Source organism: Diadema antillarum, unplaced genomic scaffold (assembly GCF_040938485.1).
Source record: "Diadema antillarum isolate AM-2024a unplaced genomic scaffold, OU_Dant_1.0 seq00001051_RagTag, whole genome shotgun sequence".
NCBI lineage: Eukaryota > Metazoa > Echinodermata > Echinoidea > Diadematoida > Diadematidae > Diadema > Diadema antillarum.
Genome location: NW_027271881.1, coordinates 1318045 through 1331965, shown reverse-complemented (window position 1 = coordinate 1331965; position 13921 = coordinate 1318045). Strand labels below are relative to the sequence as shown.

Sequence of the window (13921 nt, the reverse complement as noted above, 5' to 3'; positions counted from 1 at the left end):
TTATCACAATGAGAACCACACCTTTGGTTCACTGTAAAAACATCGGTGTTAGATTTAACACCACGGGTGTTAAATCTAACACCGATCAAACTTCAATAAAGGACCACACCCACAGGTGTTAAAAATGCACTGTGATGGTGCTGAAAAGTGTTCACCCGACACTTCGTAGTGTTAATTTGACACTGTACCTGGTGTTATTTTGACACTGTACTGGTGTTAATTCAATTTCAAAAATGACACCACATCTGGTGTTGATTTGATATTTCTTGGTGTTAATATCAATGGTTTAACACCCGTCCAGCTTCAATAAGAGACCACACCAGCTGGTGTTACTTTGGTGTAAATTTATTTTCACATTTTTTCAAAAATCTAGTATTCTAATGTAAAATTCTTGATTGTCTTGTTTAAATAAAAAATCAACAAGAAGTGCAGTTACTAAGAAACTCTTCAAAAAACAGTTTAAAATTTGGAAATGACACCCGGGGGTGTTAATTTAACACCATAAATGAGCACCGAAAATTAAACACCATCTCGGTGTTCACTATTTAACACCGGACTTTTTGCAGTGTTGATTATGATGGACTTAAGTACACATAGATTTGGTTATGATAAACTGCGACCAAACTTGGTGTTACGATATAAATGGCTGGGAAACTGTTTCACTATTCAAGACAGTGCATTCAATTGACAACATAACGGAACACGAAAGCCACACTGTAAAAACATCAGTGTTAGATTTAACACCACGGGTGTTAAATCTAACACCGATCAAACTTAAATAATGGACCACACCCACAGGTGTTAAAAATGCACTGTGATGGTGTTGAAAAGTGTTCACCTGACACTTCGTGGTGTTAATTTGACACTGTACCTGGTGTTCTTTTGACACTATACTGGTGTTAATTCAAAAATGACACCACATGGTGTTGATTTGATATTTGCTGGTGTTAATATCAATGGTTTAACACCCGTCCAGCTTCAATAAGGGACCACACCAGCTGGTGTTACTTTGGTGTAAATTTATTTTCACATTTTTTTTTCAAAAATCTAGTATTTTAATGTAAAATTCTTGATCGTCTTGTTTAAATTAAAAATCAGCAAGAAGTGCAGTTACTAAGAAACTCTTCAAAAAACAGTTTAAAATTTGGAAATGACACCCGTAGGTGTTAATTTAACACCATAAATGAGCACCGAAAATTTAACACCAGCTCGGTGTTCACTATTTAACACCGGACTTTTTGCAGTGCACGATTATGAAAATTTAACACTATTAATGTGTTATTTTGCTACCACTACGCGCAAAGCAGGCGCTATACACAAGGCAACTCGAGGATCAATTTATTATTATTTTGTAACCCACCGGGTTTTTGTACATCAGTAAACAGCAGGATAGAAAAGGTTATGCTGGTGATGCTGTCCTACTCCATCAGATAAGCCTAATCCAAAAAGATCCTGTTTCTATTTATGCATGCATCCAAGGCTATTGAACGCATTAGGTATGACGCATCACGCATTATGATCGCGCGATAATGTGGAAAAACAAAGCATGCGAAAACACGAGAAACATGATGGAGCCTATTTTATAGTAATACAAGATAGCGAACTAGCAAAGCTGTAAAGGATAAAAAATGAGAGATGATGACCAAGTACAGAGAGCGGAAGTATCAGTTGACACAAGGTAAACACACTGAGGTATCAAATGGATGTGGTTGGAAAAAATAAAATTTGTCATGAGAATAGAATAAAATGATAATCCCACTGGTCTAATGTTTTATTGACAGTACAGACATTAATATAAAGAATATAGGCAACATTATTTTGAGATACAAAGTAATATTTGGAGTAATGTCGAACAAGAAAACATTTTGAGCCATGGTTGTTCAGCCATTGAAGTGTCAAAAACACGCTAGTTATGCAATGTTAGGTTTATTCTCAGTTTTCCAAGGGCTTGATGGCAGCTCGGCAAACCGAGACGCGATGCGGGATTATGATCAGGACAATATTCTGCATTCCCTGTGTTTGTCAAGCTGCCAAGCCAAGTTTATTCCCTCTCATATTATTTATGTCATTGACGTTGCTCATAAACAAACATCAGGGACCAAGCCAAGTTCATTCCTTGCATGCCTTATAGTAGAGCACTATACCTCGCCGAATGATAGGTCCCTACATCAGAATTCCTTTCAGGATTCTCATAGTTATATCTTCCAAGAATTCAGACAGTATATACTGCCTCTGATATAGCGCCATTACCCAAAATCGTATTCAAGTCGTTGTCGCTATATTTTCTGCGACCATTGGGATACAAAGGGGGAAATTAAAAAGAAAATTGAAGTCATGTGCTTCATGAAGATTATTCAACTCTAACCAAGTCATCAATTTCACCTAAAAGTTGATTTTTATATAACAGTTTTACGTAAGGGTTACAAAGGCGTGTCTCTATAATTCTGCATGTCGAGGCTTGCGTGTATGACAAAAGAATGTTATGATGCAAGAGCAAAAACAACTTTTGCAGAGAAATTGCCACCATTGCAGTAGCGGGCTCTCATAGATTGTAAGGTTACCATATGCATTTTGCATGAGGCTATGTGAGTAAGTTGTGGAATGATATTGATATCGATGTCACTATCTACGGGTGCTGTTCGTTATTCCGAAGGTTCGCTATTCCGAAGGTTCGTTTTTCCGAAGGTTCGTTGATCCGAAACACGCAAATTTCCTATACCTAGAGGTTCGTAAATCCGAAAATGAAAAAGGGTTCGTTAATCCGAAAATTTGTGGCGTTATTCCGAAGGTTCGTAATTCCGAAGATTCGTCATTCCGAAAATGAAATTCGGAACAATGAACCTTCGGAATAACGAATCTTCGGAGTAAAGAGCCTTCGGAATAACGAACCTTCGGAATAACGAGCTGTAACCCTATCTATTATACACATGCGCATGATTTTTGCAATGTATGATATAACTGATGTAACTGTTAAAGAAATGTATTCATGCCATGACTATTACATGCGAGCACGCAGAGAGGGCGAAAAGCTAAGTTCGCTATAACGAAGATATTTCGATTCCGTGCATGCATTATAATCTTCGTATCACAAAACGACTGTATGTCCTGCATGACAATTATTAGAAAATTTGCCTGAGGAACATGACAACGAAAAGTGAGAACAAATTATGTAAAGTATTGACATGACAGTATGCAACTATTAAGCCCCCCTTCACGAATTATGGTAATATTAGCTTTTGATAATAATAATAACGATGATGATAATGATAATAATAATAATCATCGTAATCATAATCATAATCATAATGATCATAATATAGCGTTTCAAGCCCAAGTGGGAAGAGACTATAAGAAAAGGAAAGGAAAATCAAACAAATACTGAAATAACAAACATGCTTGTCATAAATACAAATTACACGAAGAAAAGATGAATATGACGTGGACATCATGCAGTATGTATCAGTAAATTGTATTTTTGTCTTTGTTTCAAAACACATCACTCCGAAGGACTTCACATAATGACTTCAGTATCACATAATTTTATTACAAACCGCATCAAAACTATAAATTCTTCTATTCTTCAAAAGCTCCTGATAAGCTGTTAACAAAAGGACAACGAGGAAAGAGAAATTTGGATTGATTTCTGTGCTTTGATTTTGATTTAAATTTGGCTTTTACTTGTCTTGATCAGGACTACACACCGGACCAATTTTCGCACTCTTCTTATTCCCTTGTTCATTTTGTTTTAATATAATAGGCCCATAGTAGGAAAAGTACCAGGTCAATAGAGGGATAATAACAAGAAAAACAATCTAACAAATCTCCGTAGATCTGCCGATGACTGCGAATACATTCCTATTATCTTCTAATCTGCTCCTATCATTAAAATCAGAAGTGTATATATGAATGTATGCATATATATATATATATATATATATATATATATATATATGAATATATGCATATGTATGTGTATATATATATATATAATTATATATACATACATAAATATGTATGTATATATATATATATATATATATATATATATATATATATATATATATATATATATAGTATATATATATATATATACATGTATAATGAAGAAACAAACTGGTAATGCATTTTTGGCCAATCAGAGTTTATGCCACTCAAATTTTCGGCGTCCTACCCTTTCTTCAGGAGTCTTGACAATTGCATAATTATGTATGTAGGGCCTAATGTATGAATTGTATTCACATCATAAACCATAATACATGTCTGTAACCTAATGTGCAGGATGTTGTACGAGTTAAGTGATTATTGTAAATGAGGTTTCCGATACATATAGTACTTAGTACCTGCGGTCAACATGTCATTTCAGGGTTTGTAGAGCATGGTGTATAGGACTCATAAATTTTGCAGTCGTCTCGCTGCCACACCCACTGACACTCTACTATAGTATTTTAGAGTTTTCATGACTGTTGGGGGTGAAATCAGAGGTGGTAACCACGCTCCTGCTTATAGTATGAAGGTGAAAATTGGTGATGAAGAGTCATAATGGATCTGACTTTGCGCCCAGCTGTGGACACATTATACTAGTATTTGGCAGTGCCTGGCATTATTGTCCTGATTGAAATGTTTACCGGTATTTGTTGGTAGTTTCTGTCTGTAACTCACATTTTGAATTTTTTTTTTATTGTGTGTGTGCTGTGTGGGGGGGGGGGGGGGGATTTTTGTTTCGTCTGCACATACGTGCTCCACGGAACAGGAGTATGGGCCAGGGATAAATTTCACATTCCTCTAGGTCTCTCCCTCTCTCAAGTGTGGGCTATAGAGCCAAGGGTTTTGGGTAACTGTTGTAAGTATAAATGTTGAAATAGTATTTTTTCATATATACATTGTATGTTGGAAGTGATTTGTAGCCTACTTATTTAATCCTATAGGGAACCCCAGGGGGTTTTATGCTTGATATTAGTGCTGGTTGTTATGACAGTTGTAAACTGAGACCTATGTAAGTCATGTGTGTGTGTGTGTGTGTGTGTGTGTGTGTGTGTGTGTGTGTGTGTGTGTGTGTGTGTGTGTGTTATTTTGAATTTTCTAACACAAGTTTTGTCTGTAGTAGTATATCATCATTGTGTAAATTTAAAATTTTGAGGTCTGGGAAGGGTTAAAGTATAGCTTGGGTTATACTGTATATGGTTATATAAAGAACTGATATATAATTGTATATGTACGAGTATCCTATACCTGTAATTGTGTAATAGATTTATAGGGTGTTGTTTGTATTCATTGTGCCTGTCATGGACATATTACTAGTATATGTAATTCTCAGTGATGCGAGATGTGTTTGTATTGTCGTGACTGTTATGGTTCAATGTAATGTCAATGGAAACCAAATTTCTATATCTGACATAGACCAATAAAAATGATGAATGAATGAATGAATGAATGAATGAATGAATGAATGAATGAATGAATGAATGAATGAATGAATGAATGAATGAATGAATGAATGAATGCATGCATGCATGAATGAATGGACTCTCAGAGGAGAGGTTATATAGGGAGTATGCCTACATCATGTAGGGCCTATATAATTTTATGCGCATTTTGTCTGTTCGATTGTAATTGTTCTCTATTCCTCTCCTTATTATATTGGTATGACTCAGGGATTTCAAAATATGCTACATCAGTTTATAATAAAATGAAAGGTGCAGGAAAAAAGTTTGATTTTCAATCTTACACTGCTCAACTCATCCATCTAAATCTCAGCTCCCCCCCCCCCCCCCAAGCGCCCTTCCTGACTGACTCCATCCACCTCTCTGTGACTGACATTGCTGAGATGCTGATTTTTGGACATGTCGACATACTGGTAATATAGGTTTACTGCAGGTCAAAGTAGGCCCTATCATCCTTTTTTTTTTAATCTCATCTCTCTTTTCTTTTTGTTCTTTGAGCTGAAAAGTTGAGTTTCTATATGAGTACCGTACGTAATTAATTTGTGTTGTCTTTTCTCAATTAGACGTAGATTCCTTCAACTCTGGTGCCACTAATAGCCAGACTGATGATAAACATGACCGAAGTTACTGTAATCTTTCTACTTGCTCATTTTACGTGGATTGGGTATGAAAAGTGTCGCCAGCACGTTGTTTGTTTGTTTGTTTGTTGTAACAGAATTTTTGGTGACCATCCATGTGATACCTGCAACTGTCAATACGTAAACACACGATGCATCCGGCCAGGCTCAATGTGAAGAAATTTACTTCATTGCATACACACGCAGAATGTCGAATGGGCGCAATGCACACATTATCCAAGCTGTGTTGTGTACACAATACACACACGTAAACTACAAATGCAGACTCCCGACACCAACGCGACGGCGACGTAATGTAGAAGACCCAATACTAGTAATGACATGGATACCTTTTCTACATTGAATGGAAATGCTCAGACTGCTGGCTGTGACCACATCTTCGGTATGGCGTATTGCTTTTTGATGAATGCAATGATTTAGTTGATCGTTCACAAATGTAGCGTGATTTTGTTAAGAGAGTGAAACTGCTGCCGGTTTTTCATGGATATGAGTCGTGAGCAAGGATGTGAACAGGAGAGCAGCAACAGAGATGTAGACAATCGTAGTGGACCGCAGGCCAGCTGCCCCTCGCCCTGCGGCTCCGGCGCTGTGTGCAGTGAGGTACCGGGGCATGCTCGGATGGTTCTGCGTGAAATGCATTTTCTGCAACAGCAGGGTCATCTTTGTGATGTTACCCTCAGAGTAGATGGTCACAAAGTCCAAGTCCATCGTGCTGTGCTCTCGGGTTGTAGCCCATACTTCAAGGCTATGTTCACAGGAAATCTCTGTGAAAGCGAGAAGGAGGAGATTGATCTGAAGTCAGTTGACAAAACGGCAATAGATGCCCTGGTGGACTTTGCTTACACTGGAAAAATAGCAGTCACACATGCCAATGTCCAGTCACTCTTGCCAGCAGCAAATCTTTTTCAGATGCAGTCCGTGAAGAAGCTGTGCTGTGATTTCCTGCAGGCTCAACTACATGCCACAAACTCTCTTGGTATTGCACACTTTGCTGAAGTCCATGCCTGCCAGGATCTGCAGGCCATTGCTGACAAGTTTGTCGCTGCTAATTTCTTGGACCTCAGCCAGGGCGAGGAATTCTGTCATCTCGACTTTGAGGAACTGACCAAGATTCTCTCCCGAGATGACCTGAACGTGTCGTCAGAAGAGGTTGTTTTCAGTGCTCTGGATACCTGGCTTAATTACGACCCAAACAGACGTCAGTGCTATCTGGGGAAACTCCTGCAGTGCGTCCGCTTGCCACAACTCACCTTGAAGACACTGACAAGACTGTATGAGACTCACACCTTCATCAAAGAGAATTCACTCTGCCAGGAGCAGGTGAGTATCCCAGTTGCTTTGTAAATTGAGAATTTGTAGAACTGTGTAGCATGGATGTGTGCAAGCATGCACTCTTCGGTTCACAGAAAGAGATGATACTCTTCTTCATTGTGTGCTGTGAATCCACTCACCTTCACTAGTGTGTCTTGTTTTTAGCACACTAAACTGCCAAAAAAAAAAAAGTTATTTGGTTAAAGTGTATGTTTACCGTTGTAGACCTGATGTGTGAATGATGCGGATCCAGAGGGGGGTGCAAGAGGCGCACCCCCCCCCCCTTTAATCATCATTAAAATCAAAAGAAATGAAGAGAAAAAACTGAAATGAAACCCGGAAGTGCCACAAGAAATATTAGTTGAGCCCCCCACCCCCAACCCCCCCCCCCCCCCCCCCCCCCCCCCCCCCCCCTTTACAGAATTCCTGGATCCGGCCCTGTTATGTCTGATTGTCCTACTAATTCTGCCATGTACCACTCCTTGTTAACTAACACACAGATGCACACACTCACACACATTTGGCTGTTTGGCAAGTGGTGGGGTTTGACTGTTGAGTAGTCAAGGGAGAGAGGGAACATGAGGAAATCTCACACATGCTTCTTTATAAAACAGGTCCCATGCCATAAGTAAGAATTAAAAAGACATGACATTAAATTTGAATGATGATCATGCATGCTCTTACAGGTCAACAAGGCTCTGCAGTATCACCTGAATGCTGAGGACAGGCTGTCTGTTGCAAGGAAGATCAAGAATCGACTGAAAAAGAGGGGAGAGATTTCCATGTTGTGTGCTGTTGGAGGAAAGAATGGTCTCTTTGCAACACTTGACAGGTATGGTGGCAAGCTCATACCATTTACTAAACTGTACTTGATGAATATTTAATTTGAATTTCAAAGATTGTTTACCAAAGCCCTGATTCATGTTATCTGCAGATATTGGATATGATCACCATGTTTATGCTCCGCTAAAGCTGGTAGCATTTATTATTATACAATTGGTGAGAAAAAGAAGTCTCGAATGGAGATGAAAATATTCTATTTGAGCATAGAAATTTGACTTAATTGATGAGCCATACCAAATAGCTGTGCAGCAGGGGTGTAACATTTGCAGGAACTACAAGGTAGATTCATGTACCAGTAGTGATGATTCTATTATTGTCAAAATCAGGTGTTTATCAACCCACTTGAAATAGAGATAGAAAACTTAACTCAAGATTTGGGGTTTTTTCCTGAGGAAAAAAGCCTTAAGATTTCATTTGTGAAAGTGCAGTGATTCACTCCATATTGTGTGCAGGACGAAACATGGATTTAAAACCATTGGATTAAGGATTGCTGTTAAGGGATAAGAAGATATGTATACAGTATATGGCACATGTGTATGACATACATGTTAACAGGTCGTTCTTGTCACGACTATTTCAAAGTAATCAATGACACAATGTTACCATGTTTATGTTATGTTTTCATGAATGCTTTTATGGACCACATGAGTAGGAAATGGAGGAGCCTCCAAGCTTCAGATATGGATTAAAGAAGGGTTACTTTTCAGAAAAGAATGAAATCTTGAAATGGATCACTCAGACCCAAAACCCTCATCTTCACTTGGGCTGGAAAGTCAACCATATAACATGTAGGTGCGACTTTTTGTGTATTTTTGCGATGCATTTCACAAACACATGTATGTGTACTGTAAAATACGAAAATCTTTGCTGTTTGGAGAATACTTGACTACAGTTGTACTACAATACTGCAAGGATTACCTCTGTATGGTGTACAATGAGTGTATTTTTCTTTTTTTGACAATTTATTCCATCAGTGTGGAAGTCTACCAAGCAGAGACAGATACATGGAGAGAGGTTGCATCCCTCAGCTGCAGACGACAAGAATGCGCAGCAGCAGTCGTCAACCAGAACCTGTACGTCATTGGGGGTGTGCGATGCCAGCTACGCAACGGAAACTCCTACCGCTGCTATGATAATGGCGTGGAGCGGTGGCAGCCGGAAACCAATGCCTGGAGCACCGTCGCCAGCATGCACATGTGCCGCAGTAACCATGGCGTCGCTGTGCTTGATGGCAGGATCTATGCCCTCGGTGGTTACAATGGCGAATCCTACATGAAGAGCGTCGAGTATTACTGCCCAAAGAGTAACCAGTGGCGGGCTGCCACGCCCATGCTTGACTCCAGGAGTATTTTCACTACAGCTGTCGTGGATGGCAAGATCTATGCCATCGGGGGATATGGCCCTAACTACCTAAGCAGGTTTGTCGTTTTGATGTGCATGGCTAATAAAAGTAGAAAGAGAGTGGTTTTGAAAAGTGAGAAGTTTTGCATTCAGCATTCCCCACTCACTCATAAGGGTGATCAGTCAGAGATAGTAAATCTACAACCCAATTTAGTGTTAATTGGAGTGGATTTTCCATACAATCTGTAATTGCTGTCAATTTGTTTGTCTTTGTAGATTTTGGGCAGAACACAACAAAGTTATCGGTATTTAAAAGAGTTTGATTTGAAGGACTGAAATTTCACTTTTGATGCCATGAACTAGAAAATATATCACATGATTGCAACAGTGCTTGTGGCAGTGTAGTACAGAGCAGTGAAATGCATAGATATGGGCAGTATGTAAATAAGTTTAGCACTTCACATGCTTTGAGCAGCTAGGGTTAGTTGAGCAATATGGCATTGTACTTGTAGAGGCATACAGGTATCAGCTGTAAACAAGTTGGTAAACTTTCCTGACCTTTGCCTCAATTGTATTGTGATCTTGCATTTTGCTGAATAGCATGGAGCGGTACGACCCAGACAAGGATGCATGGGAGAAAGCAGCACCTCTGAATGACAGGCGTATCAACTTTGGGGTGGCTGTGCTGCACGGATTCATCTACATTGTTGGTGGCCACAACGGGGAGCAGTACCTCAGCAGTGTGGAACGCTACGACCCTCATCAGAACAGCTGGAAGAGCATGTCACCCATGGGAATACCAAGGACAGGTAAATATAGATGGTGACCTTTGCTAGAGAGGGATTCATTCAAAGGTAGTGGCCCTCTGTTGCAAGTCATCTCTGCTTTGGTGCATCTTTTAAAGACCCGATAGCGTGGGAATTCCACGGAGTCGGAAGGCTGGCCCAGCTCAGAAATATTCGAGAATCCCCGTAATGAATTGTGTACAGTGCTCAGCTTTATGACTGATCTCTGTGTAAGTGAACACACAGCCAAAGAATCTCGATTGGAGTCTATCATTGTCGATGAATGTACGCTTCGATGCACATATTCGCTAACATGTGGCTGACAGGTGCTTTTGATGGCTTTCTAATGTACCCTGATATATGATGGACAGCAAATGAAGATTGACTCAATCAGACTGCCCATGTTTCCCATGCTATTGGGCCTTTAAGATGCTATTCTTCAGAGGGTACACAAAATGAAACAAATTTCATGCATATACGTTATTTCCTTTGTGTAAATCAATAATGTAAGCTTTTGTGATTTTTTTATTTTTGAAAAGATGACATAATTTTGAAATGCTATGAGTCTGAGAAATTATAGAAATACAGGCATTATGATTATGACTTAGTGTTGCTTGGAGAACTTTACCATGTGAAATTTTCAGCCTTTAAAATCCTTATTTGCAAATCACTGTAAGATTGATTGTAATCAAAATTTGTTTCAATGCAGCTGAGGTTGAGAACTCGAAGCTCTCAACAAATACACAAGACTGTAGCAAATAATTTCATTCCTTTTCTGTAAGTCTATAGTCTCGTGTAAGCTTAAAGATGGCCCTTCCCTTTTGCTTTTCCTTCCCAAATAGCACAGAACATGATATATTCCACCACAATGACAAGACTATTGTAAATCTATAACATTTCTGTGATATTTGAAGGTTGTTAGGCGTTAAAATTCAAATAATGCACCAAACGCTCACCGTAACGTATTCTGTGTACTAGGCACAGCTGCATACATTAATCCTCCTGTGGTTGTAATATGATATTTATACCTCAAACAACAGATATGCATGTTAAAGCTGTCAGAAAAGAAGAATTCACTAGCTTCTCTTACTTTGTTATCAATGGCAAATAACAACACACCACTTACACTGTACATGAACTACATGTATAACTAAGTGCATCACACAGGTCTGTAAAACTAGACTAGTAGTAGTAGTTTAGATTTGTAATTTTTTCGTAGTACGAAAAAATTATTCAAATCTTAATGGTCAATTTAACTAAACAAACAAAGACCCTCTTGAGTTCAAAATTTACAGGAGGTTTCCAAATAGTGTTTTCTTCAATACCTAAGTGTTCTCACCAATTTTTCAAAAATTTGCATGCAAAAGGGACTGGCTGTCTTTAAAGCTTGGCAAATGATATTCAGTCATCAAAGGCCACCATGATAGTTTGTTGAAATGGGATTATCTGTGAGATCGTGTGTCACTTCGAAGTTCCTTTTGATTATTATAATTGTGATGCATTAGTAAAACTGACCCTTCAATCATTCATTTTTTCAGCTCTGATTACAAAGGAAAACATGGTTTTGTGGTTTGTTCATTATCTCGGTATGTGCAAAGGCAATAAAGGTGTAAAGATTCTTGCAGTTTCAGGGTCTTTCTTTCCATCCATTTAGTTCAAGAGTCCTTATGACATTTAAATGAATATATACTCCAATTTACACCACTACTCTTTTGACCAGGTCTGGGTGTCACTGTCATGGGGGGCCACATCTATGCAGCTGGAGGGCACTCAGGGGCAGCATACTTGGACCGTGTGGAGCGGTATGATCCATTCACCGACACCTGGACCCTGGTCAAGGCTATGCTGAATTGCAGATGTAACTTTGCCTTTGCCGCCTTGTGAGTAAAGAGTCACAGGGGAACTGTGCAGAATGCACATATATTTCTCCCACTTTGACGTTGCACAGCAATACCACATCTTCACATCATCAGCTTTGTACAGGAGAACACATTTATTAGGTGCATGATGGTACTTCAGAAGAGATATTCACAAGCAATATTTTATGACTGGTTTATGTACGGGGCAGTGATGTAGGAAATAGTCATGAAATGGTACGTGAAGCAAAGTATAGAGGAGTAATAACCACAGTAGAGACTGACATTACTACAACTGGCAAGTGGCGTATTGAAACACTAGTCTCAGCCAGGTATATGCCCAACTTGCCAAATGCTCATATTGAGCATGGAATATTTGAGTGGCTATCCAAGACATACTATGTAGTCTATAATTTGAGGAGGATGTATGCCGTAGCAGGCCACTGAATGAGATTGGTGATTGCATAATGATCAGCTCTTTGCTGAATAGTTGATATGATTTTCAAGTCATTTGTGATTATATCAGATCACTGACTTGATTATAGCATAGGGGGAATATGCATATAATTGCAGAAAAGGAAGGTGCAAATAATTTTTCTGAGAAAGATGCATTTACATTGAAACTGAAATTCCCTACAGTGTTCAGTGCCATACCATAGATTGTGTCTAGTTTGCGATGTTTTTTTTTTCACTCATTTATGAAGTAATTTGTTGGATGACAATGAGCATGGATTTCTTTCATGGGAAACTTTAATGCAGTATCACAAAAGTCATGCTTGTTTTGTCATGTTTTGAGAAGTAACCGAGTTATTTAAAAGTAACAGTTTACTGAGACTTTATTTAATCATTGCAATGTAGATATACATCATCTGCCATGGCACGCAATAACCATCATGGTAGGTGTCTTTTCCCCTTTCAATATCACGTGTATGACATTGCACTCATGGCTTCTACATGCACAAACCTATGTCCCTCTAGAATTGAAAGAAAGCAATTGACTCTCTTTGTTGCAGTAAATGTTTATGAACACATAATTCCTTTTTTTATGCTGTGATCAGAATCAGGGGGAATGATAAATTGGATATAGATGAGGATGACATGACTAGAAGATTGTCTACACAAACTCATTATAATCTTGTATGGAATGTTTCACTGGATTGAAAATTTGCATGTTATAATGTGTGCTGCATTTGTTTCATTTGTCTTCAGAAAACACCTACTATATTTAGCTAATAGGAGACAAATCTGTTTCATGTAACTGCGATGCATTTTTTTCTTCAATTTTCTGAATTTCACCATGTGAATGTGAAGTATATTTAAATTGTGATCAAATGGAGATTTTTTCTTTCTTTCCAAAAGAAAAAGAAAAAATAATGAGTTGGAATTATTTCTTGCCCCTATCTGTCATCATTTATTTATTTATATATCTATTCATTTTTATTTATCTTTTTATTTGCTATTTTCATGCACAGTATTGTCTTCTGCACATATTCATTCAGGTTCTTTGAGAAGCACTGAAAGATTTATTTCAATTTTGTCCACATTTATGTGTGGAGCATTGCACCTTCTATCATTCTGTGTGTTATGTCATGCAGTAATAACAGCTCCTCATACATATGTATATTACACACTGTATCTACAAGCACACTACAAACTATGATAAGGTGAACAATGTTTGCACAAAATGTTTTAGTTTCTTAGTATTT

At 38.4% G+C, this 13921-nt stretch overlaps 1 protein-coding gene across 1 annotated transcript; it reads left to right on the top strand.

Annotated features, from left to right (window-relative positions):
• Nucleotides 1–6393: 6393 nt before the first annotated feature.
• On the top strand, nucleotides 6394–12927 carry LOC139743153 (kelch-like protein 28). Its single transcript, XM_071653663.1, has 5 exons — nucleotides 6394–7399; nucleotides 8077–8222; nucleotides 9208–9651; nucleotides 10175–10383; nucleotides 12080–12927. Exons 1-5 carry the CDS (start codon nucleotides 6560–6562, stop codon nucleotides 12241–12243), a joined length of 1803 nt encoding a protein of 600 aa, XP_071509764.1. The 5' UTR covers nucleotides 6394–6559; the 3' UTR covers nucleotides 12244–12927.
• The last annotated feature ends 994 nt before the right edge of the window (nucleotides 12928–13921 follow it).